At 41.8% G+C, this 14,446-nt stretch overlaps 1 protein-coding gene across 5 annotated transcripts in view; it reads right to left on the bottom strand.

Moving 5' to 3' along the window:
• Positions 1 to 4,937: 4,937 nt before the first annotated feature.
• LOC124122538 (metalloreductase STEAP4-like) overlaps positions 4,938 to 14,446 on the bottom strand; it is a 26,249-nt gene continuing 16,740 nt past the window's right edge. For 3 of the 5 annotated variants that reach the window (XM_046485587.2, XM_046485589.2, XM_046485590.2), the window contains exon 2: positions 4,938 to 9,102. In XM_046485587.2, the coding sequence (XP_046341543.2) occupies positions 7,564 to 9,102 (1,539 nt within the window). In that variant the 3' untranslated portion in view covers positions 4,938 to 7,563. Of the gene's footprint in view, positions 9,103 to 10,259; positions 10,578 to 14,446 lie in introns of those variants that run through there. The other 2 variants (XM_046485591.2, XM_046485588.2) reach the window with 2 other exon arrangements.

Below are 14,446 nucleotides of genomic sequence, written 5' to 3'. Positions count from 1 at the left end.
AATCCTTCCATGAGAACATTTATGCACTCAAGCATCATTTGTACATGTTATATTTATATTTTCTTTTTCAGCATGTGCTTCGTATGTCTGCCCAATACTTGTGTTGTGATTTTACTGGTTTGTTTGTCATTTTCTTTGACATATTAGTTGTGTAGAAGTTTCAGGGGTTGTGAACATGCGTCATGCTATAACTGGGTTATTCCTGCCGCTGCTGTTCTACTGCAGCCAGACATTTCTCCCCAGGTTTTCAGGTTGATCTACTACATGTATACAAGTTGGGAGGATGGGAATGTAATTAATAACACCAATGTCGGTTCATGTCATCGGAATATATTGCTCGTTCCTCTTAATGTTTCACATATTGTGTGCAGTTTTAGGGGGGTGAACAAGTTTGTGACAGGCAAAAAAAAGAACGAAATGGTGCTGTATGATTATTTTGCCCAATTTTACTTTGTTTACGGTCAGTGGGTCAGTAGTCATTTACAAAATGATGTTCTGTGAACACAATCATTTAATAAAAATCCTGTTTCAGTGTAAATGTTTCAGCCCTGGGCCAATGTTGAACACAAATGAAAATGCATCAGAATGTTGGTAATATAAAAAAACAAACTGCTTCAGAATATTTCTTCTTTCATAGTGGGCACGAGTGGTCCTGTCGTCTAAGGTGTCACAACTGTCTGCCAAGGTGTGTCTCATAGGCGTGCCTGAAACCGATGCTCATGGGCTCAAATCTCAGTTTCACCCTGGTTATTGTTCTCGGTTGTCAGCATCTTCCGTGCTCGTGGGTTTCACCAAAGTGGTAATCGTCTAAGACCAGCATCACTTTGGCCTTTCCTCCCACATCAAGCTGACACACCTCAATATGACAGACATATTCTTCAAAGCAGCGTTTAACCGAACTACTCACTCATTCCTTCTTTCAGATGTATCAGTCCCAGCACAACTGACATCAACCTAATTATATCAGGGTATTTACATTTTTAGATATCAGTTTACTGATCCTTGAACCGTAAAATACAATAAAAGTTGAAAATAATGTGAACAGCAAAATTCCACTGGAATGCTGCTTGGTACTGGTCCATCAGCCTGCTGACCCACTGGCCTGTGTCAAGTGTGTTGTTGGTCGAGGGCCAGTAGAACATCAGGCTTGTGGGTATTGTTCTATTGCATCACTAGTCAGGCTGGTAAATGTTCTAGGTTGCGTTACATCCCTATACTACTTGTATGTAACATGACCTCATAAAATCTACATACATTACCTTAAACAGTGACATCGACATTACAGGTTTTACAACATTAAACATGTGCATTTAACCTTTCAAAACCATAAATGTCCCATCGTTTGTCCCATCAAAGAACCAGATGTTTCAATGCAGAAGAATCTGTTAACAAATATGGTAACATTGTCTGTCTTTATCAATACATAGACAGTGATCATGGAAATGAGCATAATGACAGATGCAGAGCATACTCATCCATGGGGATGAAATTGTAAATATGACAATATTTGGACCCATGATAATGTTCATCTTTTATTAATGAGGGATACTTGTTTTTCCAGCTGTGAACATAGAGACAAACGATGTGAGATTAAAGTAAATCCTATTCAGATATAGTAACGTTTATGTGGTTGCTAGAATAGGGTTTGGTTGTCTGGAACCCCTGAAACTTGATAACATGATGCTGTGAGATGAAACTATTTTACTGTTTTCAAGCATAACCAATGTATGTGTTCATTCTGATCTCAAGTCAAATAAACCAACATCGTCTTTCAGTCAGTGTTGTTTGTCTGTGGTGAACAAAGTGGTGAACAAAACATTCTTCCTGGTCAGACCTGTGAAGATTCCGGGGTAGAATAGGTCTTCAGCAACCCATGCTTGCATTAAAAGGCGACTATGCTTGTCGTAAAAGGCAACTAACGGGATCGGGTGGTCAGGCTCGCTGACTTGGTTGATGCATGCCATCGTATCCCAATTGCGTGGATCGATGTTCATGTCAATTGCTGGATTGTCTGGTCCAGAAGATTATTTACAGACCGCAGTCAGATAGCTGTAATATTGCGGAGTGCGGCGTTAAACAACAAACAAACATTTTCACACTCACTAAATACAGTCAGCAATATTCAAGTCATATCATGACGACCTGTAAATAATCGCATCTGGAACATTCCAATAGTGGTGGACAAGACGAGTCAATTTCTTCAATATAGAAGCCAATGGCCCAAAATACAAACCTATAGAAGTTACATGACTATCTACAATATATTATATACTAGAAGAAAGTACTTAAGGGTGCCATTAGTAGTTTTCTTTGTATGTGGTAGACAAATACATGCACAGACATATACACCATTTTGCACAGACACATAAATGTAGTATTCTTGGAGAGTATGTACATTAAGTGGTATTGAACATATTTCTTTTTTTTTTAACTTTAAGTAGGTATAAACTGATCATTTCTTGTTTGTGTATATTGAGTATTCATTTTAATATCTATGAATAGGTTTACTGTACTGTCATATCTGATGTATTTACTGATATACTTTATTTCTGATAGAGGTATATGTATCACAGTAAGAAATTAATTTCATCTGTTCATTTTGTCAACAAACACTGTCCCACGATGGAGCCTGACCTCCGTCCAACGATGGAGCCTGACCTCCGTCCCACGATGGAGCCTGACCACCGTCCCACGATGGAGCCTGACCTCCGTCCCACGATGGAGCCTGACCTCCGTCCCACGATGGAGCCTGACCTCCGTCCCACCATGGAGCCTGACCTCCGTCCAACGATGGAGCCTGACCTCCGTCCAACGATGGAGCTTGACCTCCCTCCCACGATAGAGCCTGACCTCCGTCCCACGATGGAGCCTGACCTCCGTCCCACGATGGAGCCTGAACTCCGTCCCACAATGGAGCCTGACCACCATCCCACGATGGAGCTTGGCCACCGTCCCACGATGGAGCTTGACCACCGTCCCACGATGGAGCTTGGCCACCGTCCCACGATGGAGCTTGACCACCGTCCCACGATGGAGCTTGACCACCGTCCAACGATAGAGCTTGGCCACCGTCCCACGATGGAGCTTGACCACCGTCCAACGATGGAGCCTGACCTCCGTCCCACGATGGAGCCTGACCTTGGACGCCAAATATGTCACTTATCTCAAAGTGCAATGATCATGAGCTGGATGTCAAACATCTCACCTCGCCTCACCAGGGTGGCTGTTCTTATCTCCCCCTTCTGGATGAATAAAGTGAGGAGTCGGGTGGAGAGATTTTACGAGCGCTCTCTCCTGTGCGGGAGTCCACTGGTGGAAGTTTGCACCTGATAAAGGTTCAGCATCACTCCTTTGTATTGAAGCGGAAGAACGTGTAATTGTGCTTCATATACAGTTCCTTAAAAATTAATTTATTCTGAAATGAAGTGATGCATCTTTCAATACTTACTCATGAAAACATCTTGAATTTAAGGTCGTGATTCACAATTTGCTTGTGCCTGTTCGCAATTTTGATGTTTGCTTGTTTGTTGGGAGCATGATATTCACACAGGTGTTTTTTAGCCTGAACATGAATTTAATCGTAGATATAGCTTACGCATTGCCACGTCTTGCTTAAGCTCAACGCCAAGCGCCGTTGGTATGCTACAAACTGGAATGGCGCAAAACGAAGTTGCCAGACATAATTTCATCGAAACACAATATAATCTCAGGCGAAGTTACCTGCCGAATCAACAGCAGTTCAACACTCGTGCACGTATGACGTCACTTCAATACAACCATTTTCGGTTGGTGCATCTACGGAATCGACACCAAACTGCAACAATAACAGGCCAATTAGTGATGGTAGTGGGAGCACAACATCCGTCCCCGATACGCCCAAATTTGCTTCCACGTCCACCGTCAGGCCCGCCTAGCTTGGTGATGACAGCATACTGTTACAGTATACTATACCCAGATGAGTCCAGTGTTCATCTGGACATTTGCTTGTCGCTCAAGGGTCTACATGTATCCAGAAAAAACCGTTTCAGCTACATCAGTTTGGGTGTTAAAGTGTAATGATATGGGGAGGCAGCACACCTCATGGGAGAACAGGGACACGGGTGGCCCAGTCGCCTAAGGCGCCGCGATTCGCTGTGCAGAGTTGCGTCCCTTTGGCTCGCCAGAAACCTATGATTGTGGGTTCGAATGCCGGTTCGCCCTGAGTATGCTTCTAGGTTTGTCAGCACCATACCCGTGCTCGTGGGTTTCGCCTAAGTGGTAAACGTCTGTATCACTTCAGGCTTTCCTCCCACATTAAGCTGACACGCCGTCATATAACTGGAATACTGTTAAAAGAGGGGTTAAACCCAACCCACTCACGCGAGAAGACAACTCATCATTGTTAATGGCAAGTTGAATAGCGTACGCCGCCAGGACGAGATCATGTTCTGCTCTTTGTTCAAGTGCAGGGACGGAGTGTTAAGATGCTGAAGGATAATGCCACATGCTGCTCGTGTTGTAACAGACCTCTCCCCCTCAGATAATGTTCAGGGGAACGACGCCAGCTTCAGGAGACACCCGGTAGCGCCAGCTGAGTTTGGTCAATCTTTGATTGACACTGAACAACATACCCCAGCCTGTTTTCAATCATCAGATGTCAATGCGTGAAGACCTGGGATAGAATAGGTCTTCAGCAACTTATGAATGTCTCAAGACGCGACTATGCTTGTCGCAAGAGGCGACTAACGGGATCGGCTGGCCAGGCTCGCTGACTTGGTTGATGCATGTATTCCAATTGCGTGGATCGATGCTCATGATGTCAATCATTAGATTGTCTAGTCCAGATTCGATTGTTGATAGACTGACGTCTTACAGCTGAAATATTGCAGTGTTTAACTAACAAACACGCTGCATTTCCATAATGAAACAGTCAATATACGTGATAAACAACGATGGGAGAAATTCTACAGTTTATTTATATCACAGGCATTGTCATAATGCGCAATACACATTACTTATATTTACATTCAGTGGACATACATTGTTTTTGATGACCAAAATGCATTTTCATGTAAACACTTTCGTACACTTAATAAATCAGGAAATACCAATAATGTCGTATTTTCTTTGATTTTAAGCGAAAATGATGTGAAGCTACAATTCGCTCTGCAGATTTGGATCATGCCAAATATAAAGTTTGTTCCAGTTACAATCCTTGGTCGTGGTTTTACCATAGTAATAAATATGTTCAATCTGCGTCGTTTGAGGCTTTCTTCTTTTAAACAGGGGCACGGGTGGCCCAGTCGTCTAAGGCGCCGCGATTCGCTGTGCAGAGTTGCGTCCCTTGGGCACGCCAGAAACCTATGATTGTGGGTTCGAATCCCGGTTCGCCCCGATTATGTTTCTAGGTTTGTCAGCACCATACCCGTGCTCGTGGGTTTCACCGAAGTGGTAAACGTCTGAAACCTGCATCACTTCGGGCTTTCCTCCCACATTAAGCTGACACGCCGTGATATAACTTGAATAGTGTTAAAAGCGGCGTTAAATCCAACTCACTCACTCACTCACTCTTCTTTTAAACATCAAGTGGATCGTCATTGTTTAACTGATATAAGTTGTGTTCAGGTTTGGAAAACGTGTAATGATGAAATAAAGATTCCAACAAAAACAGTGTTCAGTATGCTGGTGTTAAAAGCATCTCTCACTCACTCACTCACTCACTCACAGCAGATTCATGTATCCGGGGAAATAGCTGACATGGGGAACATATTGAATGCATTGAATACTAATTAACCTGTTTGTTCTACATGCTGATGTCACCCGTGAATATCCGGTACACAAAATGTCTTCAGCAACCCATGCCAGTCGTAAGGGCTTTCATCCTACACCACATGTGTACTGTTCAAACATGTAAAACCGCCCCACTCATTGTAGCTGAGCGTCAGGCACACAGCTTGCATACTCCAGTCAACAAATGTTTACTTTTGGTGATCCGGGGTAGAATAGGTCTTCCGAAACCCATGCTTGCTGTTCAAGGTGACTTACTTGTCGTAAGAGGCGACTAAGAACCTGTTTTTAACCATCTGGTATCGTCAATGCGTGAATAGGCGTTAGAATAGGCCTTCAGCAACTCATGCACATCTTCCCGAGGCAAGAGAGTTAACTGACTTTAAAAGTCCAGTGGAAACTGGACTTTTATAGTCAGTAAACTCACTTGCCTGGGGGAGATGCTCATGCATGTCTCAAGACGAGACTATTCTTGTAAGAGGCGACTAACGGAGGATCAGGCTCACTGACTTGGTTGATGCATGTCATCGTATGTCAATTGCATGATCGATGCTCATGATGTCAATCACTGGATTGTCTGATCCAGACTCGATTATTTACAGACCGCCGTCATGTAGCTGGAATATTGCTGAGTACGGCTTAAACAGCAAACAAACAAAGACTTGCTGAAGTTGAAAGCATGTCATCTTCCGGTCTGGTCCATTCTGTATCCTCTATTGTAGGAATATTTCTAACATATGGAAATACGTTAACCTTGTTTCCTTGTATTAAAAAAACTGTCATGGGGTTTCGAAAGGTTTCAAATTCATTCGTTAATTTGGAGTTACAATCAGCATGGCTACAATGACAGTAAAACAGCATATTTGAACACAACTTCAATCAATCTTTGTTGTCTTCGAGAGCAACACAAAAGTTTGATGTCGAAAAGCCCCTCTGATCGTTATATTGATAGTCTGAGTGAGGGAGTACGGCTTTCCGCCGGTCTTAGCAATATTCAAGCAATATCACAGCTGGAGATACCAGAAACAGGCTTCACACAATCCTGGCACCCATGTGGGGAATCGAACCACTTGGTTACCCCACTGCCCCAGTTTTACGTTTGGAAAACGGACTATGGTTGCAATGCTTTTGCATATAAAAAAACCATGTCAGGGTAAATTACGAATAATTATTGAGAGCAATGTTGTTTGCGGCTATGGAAATATGAAGTCGATAGTAAGGCACCACTGGTACCACTGTTCATTCGCATATTGTGGAACCTCGTGAAAAACACGTCCCGTGAACACGCCCGGATTAACGAATGTCCAGATTGATGGATTATGGAGTGGTGTCATAGGGTGTACACGGAAGCGGAGGTGACTGACGGGAATATTTGCTCAGGCTCGCTGACCTGGTTGATACACGTGTCATCTCATCCCAGTTGCGTCGCTCATGACTTTAATCACTCTATTGTCTGGCCCTGAACTGAAGGGGTCAAGTTCAACATCGGCATGTGTTCAAGTTACATCACCTGTCGCATGACTGATCCATCTAATCAAGATCCGCAATATTTTGTTGGTTATTGCCCCAGGGTACTCAATGTCCAGAGGAATGTTTGTTTGGGTTTTTTTAATCCAAAGGCGAATCATCGGAGAGCGATGCTCATGATGTCAATCACTAGTTTCTCTGGTCCAGATTCTATTATTTACAGATCATATACTAAAAGTACTGCTGAGGGCAACAAACATTGACGCGTTCCGAGCAGTAATGGTCAGTTTTCCGGATTAGCGGGGTCAAGACTGTAGAGGTTTTACTTTATCACACAACACAGTCGCACGTTGGTGTGCGTAAGGTTGTAGGCACTGACGCCCCACCACAACCACATTCATTCTGCATCCCCCCTAGTCTTAACGCTACGTATTCGTCACCGAAACACTTGCTGTCTTTACACTTGGAATGGGGTAAGCACGGGTGTGTGTTTCGCTCCCATCCTTTTCTTATTTTGGACACGTATTTGTTCACGCAAGGCATGGTGAGGATCAGTTTCATGACAAACACAGTCATTGGCAGTATCAGACACAGAAACGTGATGGAACCAAACGCCTTGGGAAACCCTTTCTTCATCCAACCAGGGACTCCCATCACCATCACGTGACAAATAGAAAGACACAGTACAGTATAGCCGAGCGTTGATTGGACAAAACGCCACTCGCGCCAGTTCAAGGAATCCCCGACAGAGGGCAGTGTGGTGGTTGCTAGGAGACAAAGTAGGATGAAGGCGATGATACCGACAAGACACGCGGCCTCGCCCTTCCATATCATCCATGTCTTCATAGGAAGGTGAAGGTCGTCTGTTAGATTCCCTGGTACTGTTATAGCGGTGGACTGAAACCATGAACTGTAGTAGGTCGGACTCATCAACAGGATGGATATTAGCACATGAGCGAACACTAGAACGAAACAAATTATACCTAATTGTTTTCTTGATTTCAACCAGTAATCCATCCATCTGGGAAAACGTTGATGTTTTGTTCCGTAAACTATCTGCACAAAACCCGCAATACACCCAGGCATGTAGGTCAAGGCCATTAACGTAATGGCGGTCATGCAGAGCGGTTTGTTGAACACTTTTACAAAAATCTGATCCCATCTATACGCCGTCCTGTCTATGAAATAGATGTATGTGATGTATAAACACCACAAATTGAATATTGCAAACGTCAGGAATATTGGTACCTTCCATCCTGGAAACAATCGCAGAACAAACGCCTCAATTCTACGCGCCGACTTCAAACCGCCGAAGTCCACAGGCGCAAAACCCATATCACGCGCAATATTGCACACTTCATCGCGCGCAGTGACGTCATTTCCGGCGACGAAAACCTTTCTACTTCCGCCAGCGATGTCGTTTTCCATGATGTAGGCGGAAATAATGTTGAAGGCTTTGACGATTTTTGCTTTTGGTAGAAAGGTCATCAAATACTCCGAGTTGGACACATGACCACATATGTTTTCTCTGTTGGATACATCAATGACAATTTTATCAGTGAACATTTCCCCCAAGGGTGAAAATGTATCTTTGAAGTTCTCCACGTGAACCGAAATAAAGACGACCTTACACAAGCGCACACATTCTTTGACACTTGTAAGCCGAACGTCACACAAGCATTCGTCATATTCCGACAGTTGCCGGTACTCGGGTCTTCGGCTGCCGATGATGACGTCATAGCCGGAAAAGATCAACCGTTTTGCAAGAGCTCTGCCGAAGTTTCCAGTTCCGATGATGCCAACTGTCTTGGAACTTTCTTTGTCTTCCCCTTGCATCTTGTCTTCAGATGAGTTGGTTCTTGCAATCATCTGAATCGGAAAAAGAGTACATGATACAAGGGAAGACTGAGAATATGGACAAAGGTTACGCATCCCTTACTTATGTTTGTCATCAACCATTTGCGAAGATGTGAAGATAATTTTTTGGATATACTGTGAAAAAGACTTGTTCAGCTGTCTTTAGAAAAACAAGTGTATGTTTGAAATATCTACAGCCTTATAAATCACACCCCCCCCCCCCCCCCCCCCCCCCCCCCCCAAGGGTTTCGGCAAAGTTTTAAACGTCTAACGCCTTCGGGCATTGTTCCTACGTCAAGTTGACGCGCTGTGGCGAATTAAAGATTAAAGTACAGTTGAAGGCGGCGTCAAACCAAACTCATTTTGCATATTTTGCGTAAATAAACCCTAAATGGATAGCGAACATCAAATAACAAAACCCCGGATATGACAGATGTTATCCACACAGTCGTGTTATTGAAATTCCTAGAGTAACGGATATTGGCGCCGGATCAGATAAACATCTGTGTTTCAATAACACCGCAATCAAATCCTGACACGCACCATACACTTACAGACAAAGGTACCTGTCATCATAGGAGTGCACGGAAACTGCAGCTCTATAGTTATGGTCGAGTTGGATAACATACGGCTGATCAATATTTTGTGTATATAACACGTCACTTAGTATCCATTACTGTGTAATAGGGTAATAAAGCAAAGGTTGTATTGTGTACTAGTATTTAGCCACACCTCAAATTTCCTATCCTCTTAAAGTGATTTCAAATGATGATTGGAAACGGGCCGACATAATTAAAGCAAAAAATACAACACATGGAAACGAACCATTCCAGTTATGAAAATGTATATCTTAATTAAAAAAATATAGCTTCATGAGTAATGTCGAATAAAAAATTACCATGGATTACGTTTACATCACACTGCAATTATCCTGGAATGTTAGTGCTTGTTTGTGTATAATGTCACCGCACCACAAATAACCACTTCGTATATGTAGGGAGCCTGTATAACAATTAAATAACTCCGTGATACATGTTTGAATTAATGACTCACGTGTACCGAACAAAATAACATAATTATGGCGCACATTTTTGTACAATACAACCGAGCAAAAAGCATGACATTCAAATTAAAACTAAAATGACGAATAATGTCACCACAATGCTTACCTTGCTAAACGCACAGTCGTTACCTCAGTGAAATCACGTTCACATTAAAATTACATCACTACTAGATGATGCTGACCTAGGTGTAACGGAACAAACCGACTATCCGAATGGCCTCACTGATGAGGATCGCGACTTTGTATCCACAGGATGGACAGACAGGCAAGTCGATGTATCAGGTGGCGAGTTCACACCGATGTACTACAACAACACCAGCCCGATCTCCGACAAGGAACAACTTAAGTGTTCATGACGAGAAATAGCTACTTCCTGGTCACCTCTTATGCGACAGGGCCGAAGGGGACGCCACGTTATAAACAAGCCCGTCCCTGATTGGAGAATCCGGTATTGGTGTTCAGCGAAGTATTCAATTGAAAACACACACACGTCATACATGTACGCCTCTGGCGGTTATTTCCAAAGGGGTGCGACAATGAGAAGTGCTTCATCATTCACCTATAGTATTAACTGCGGAAATGTTCGTTTTCCTGTGTAACTTAACGTGTACGTTTATGTGTATATTTTGTGATTAGAATTGCATGATACAATATGTGGCAAGTAAATTTAATATTTATCTCCGGGATGTCACACAGTGACACATTTTTTTTGTTCAGGTATTCCATACGTTTTGTTATGTATAGTTTATTGTTATTTTAGTTGGAGTCAACTACATGACTAGACTAGCCCTCAGAGTTTGTATCTGTTTAATATGCTTAATTTGTACCAAAAATTGGAGCCCCGAGAACTGAAATCAGAATCACAGGCTTCAGATGCTACTGGTCAGTGGGGACTACCATCACTGTATTTTTAGTTGTCCTCAGCACTATTTAGAAGTCTTGAGACAAACGATTGGACTAACGTACAGTTCCTATAACAGGCTGTATAAATATGCTGAACTTGTTGTTCATCAGTCCATTGTTATGGTAACCTTCACATACAGTAAATTATGACAACAGAAAATGGGATATTAAAACTGAGGCATATTTCTATTCCATGGGGTTCCACCTCAGAAACACTTTTTGTAGAACAATCAATGGCACGCACTTTAAACATGTGGATATTTTGCAGTGACTGAACAAGTTCTACAAATCCATAAAATATATATTAATCTCAAAACGATTTTACTTATAGATTTAAGTTTACAAACATACAGAATTATACACAAATATACAGAATCATACACAAACATACACAAACATACACAATCATACACAAACATACACAAACATACAGAATTATACACAAACATACACAATCATACACAAGCATACAAAATCATACACAAACATACAGAATCATACACAATCATACACAAACATACAAAATCATACACAAACATACAGAATCATACACAAACATACACAATCATACACAAACATACAAAATCATACACAAACATAAAGAATCATACACAAACATACACAATCATACAATAACATACACAAACATACACAATCATACACAAACATACAAAATCATACACAAACATACACAACATACAGAATCGCACATATACATACAGAATTACACAGACATAAATACTCGTACAGAAACATACAGAATGATACACAAACATACACAACATACAGAATCACACATATACATAAAGAATTATACACAGACATAAACACTCGTACACAAACACAGAATCACACAGAGACATACGCAGACATACACACTCGTACACAAACACAGAATCACACAGAGACATACGCAGACATAAACACTCGTACACAAACACAGAATCACACAGAGACATACGCAGACATAAACACTCGTACACAAACACAGAATCACACAGAGACATACGCAGACATAAACACTCGTACACAAACACAGAATCACACAGAGAAATACGCAGACATAAACACTCGTACACAAACACAGAGACATACGCAGACATAAACACTCGTACACAAACACAGAATCACACAGAGACATACGCAGACATAAACACTCGTACACAAACACAGAATCACACAGAGACATACGCAGACATAAACACTCGTACACAAACACAGAATCACACAGAGACATACGCAGACATAAACACTCGTACACAAACACAGAATCACACAGAGACATACGCTGACATAAACACTCGTACACAAACACAGAATCATACAGAGACATACGCTGACATAAACACTCGCACACAAACACAGAATCACACAGAGACATACGCAGACATAAACACTCGTACACAAACACAGAATCACACAGAGACATACGCAGACATACACACTCGTACACAAACACAGAATCACACAGAGACATACGCAGACATAAACACTCGTACACAAACACAGAATCACACAGAGAAATACGCAGACATAAACACTCGTACACAAACACAGAGACATACGCAGACATAAACACTCGTACACAAACACAGAATCACACAGAGACATACGCAGACATAAACACTCGTACACAAACACAGAATCACACAGAGACATACGCAGACATAAACACTCGTACACAAACACAGAATCACACAGAGACATACGCAGACATAAACACTCGTACACAAACACAGAATCACACAGAGACATACGCAGACATAAACACTCGTACACAAACACAGAATCACACAGAGACATACGCTGACATAAACACCCGTACACAAACACAGAATCATACAGAGACATACGCTGACATAAACACTCGCACACAAACACAGAATCACACAGAGACATACGCAGACATAAACACTCGTACACAAACACAGAATCACACAGAGACATACGCAGACATACACACTCGTACACAAACACAGAATCACACAGAGACATACGCAGACATACACCTACATGAAGAATCATCGAAGCAATCGGAACAACAACATGAATCAAGATAACATTGTTTTTTATCTCGAACAATAGCAGATTATGCAGTTGTATGGACTGTGTCAGGACGCTTTGCATGATAATATTCTCCTTGCCGCACAGACAAGGTCCGTGTTGTCTGTGTGTACACACAGAGACACTGGAACAATAACACAACATAAGATAAGATTGTACTTAACCATATATGGACAGTGTTATCAATGCGAGCAATCAGTCCGATAAACGTGGCATCACGAGTTGATAAATATGCACGGGAGCTGACCCTACAAAAATACTTTTAATAAGCTCCGTTCCTCGATGTGATGTCCATTGCTCGTAAAGCGAGTGATGAGAGGGTGTTTTCCCGCGGTGTGACTGCTTTTGTAAACATGGCTTCAAGTCACGTGGCACTGAATAACACAAATACTCAGGTATCACAATCCTACGTGATTTCTAAACTTACGTTTGTGAATGAAATATGACGTTCATTCATTCATTCATTCATTCATTCATTCATTCGTACATTCATTCATTCATTCATATTATACTTTCTAGTTGCATTAGCCTTCATTTCCATTGTGTGCATTACCATACAAATACAGTAAACTACGCTTATAACGAACTGACGGATATAACGAACTTACTTTTTTGGTCCAGACTATTTGCTGTAGTTATGCTGTATATATGCTTAAAACGAACTACGGTTATAACGAACTATAATTAGTAGTCCCCTTGAGTTCGTTATAACCGTACTTCACTGTACACTGAAATGCAATTCCTCCATAGAAATGTGAATAAAATGTTTCTTTGAAAAATACAAAAAATGCTGGAACACAATAAATTTACTCCAGTTATAAGACACAAGTATGGGATGTTTGGAACCGACTGGAGCAGTATTCAAGGTAAAGACGAGCTAACACTTTAACCACTATTCCCATAAACTTTACACTGCCACCGCTGACGACGAACGACCACTTTAACGTTTTGTATTCACTTGAGTCAGTGTTCTGACAGACAACAACTGGTAATTACAGCCTTCTGTAACAAGACAATCGCCTTCTTTATAGTTTAAATATATTCCCTGTCAAATTAAAATTAGAATTTCCCCTAAGGCAGACAATATTTCTTTTTAATTGCCTTTCCAAACTCTAAACCCTCTATCCAGGAAATGCATGCTGAATTCTTATTGTTTGTTGTAACATATCCCATCAAACTTAAGGAGCGGTTGTAATTTAAAGCCGCAAACCCGGCCTTCCTGTGGTTCGGGGCGCTGTGCACGTTATTGAGAATGATTGATCAATGTGGTGAATCACACACCGTGTTGTGTGGATGCTGTGACGTCAACGTCGGTGAATGTGCTGT

Source organism: Haliotis rufescens, unplaced genomic scaffold (assembly GCF_023055435.1).
Source record: "Haliotis rufescens isolate VD_foot unplaced genomic scaffold, xgHalRufe1.0.p SCAF_9, whole genome shotgun sequence".
NCBI classification, from domain to species: Eukaryota; Metazoa; Mollusca; class Gastropoda; order Lepetellida; family Haliotidae; genus Haliotis; species Haliotis rufescens.
The sequence above is the reverse complement of the archived record's forward strand: the minus strand, read 5'-3'. Positions and strand labels throughout refer to the sequence as shown.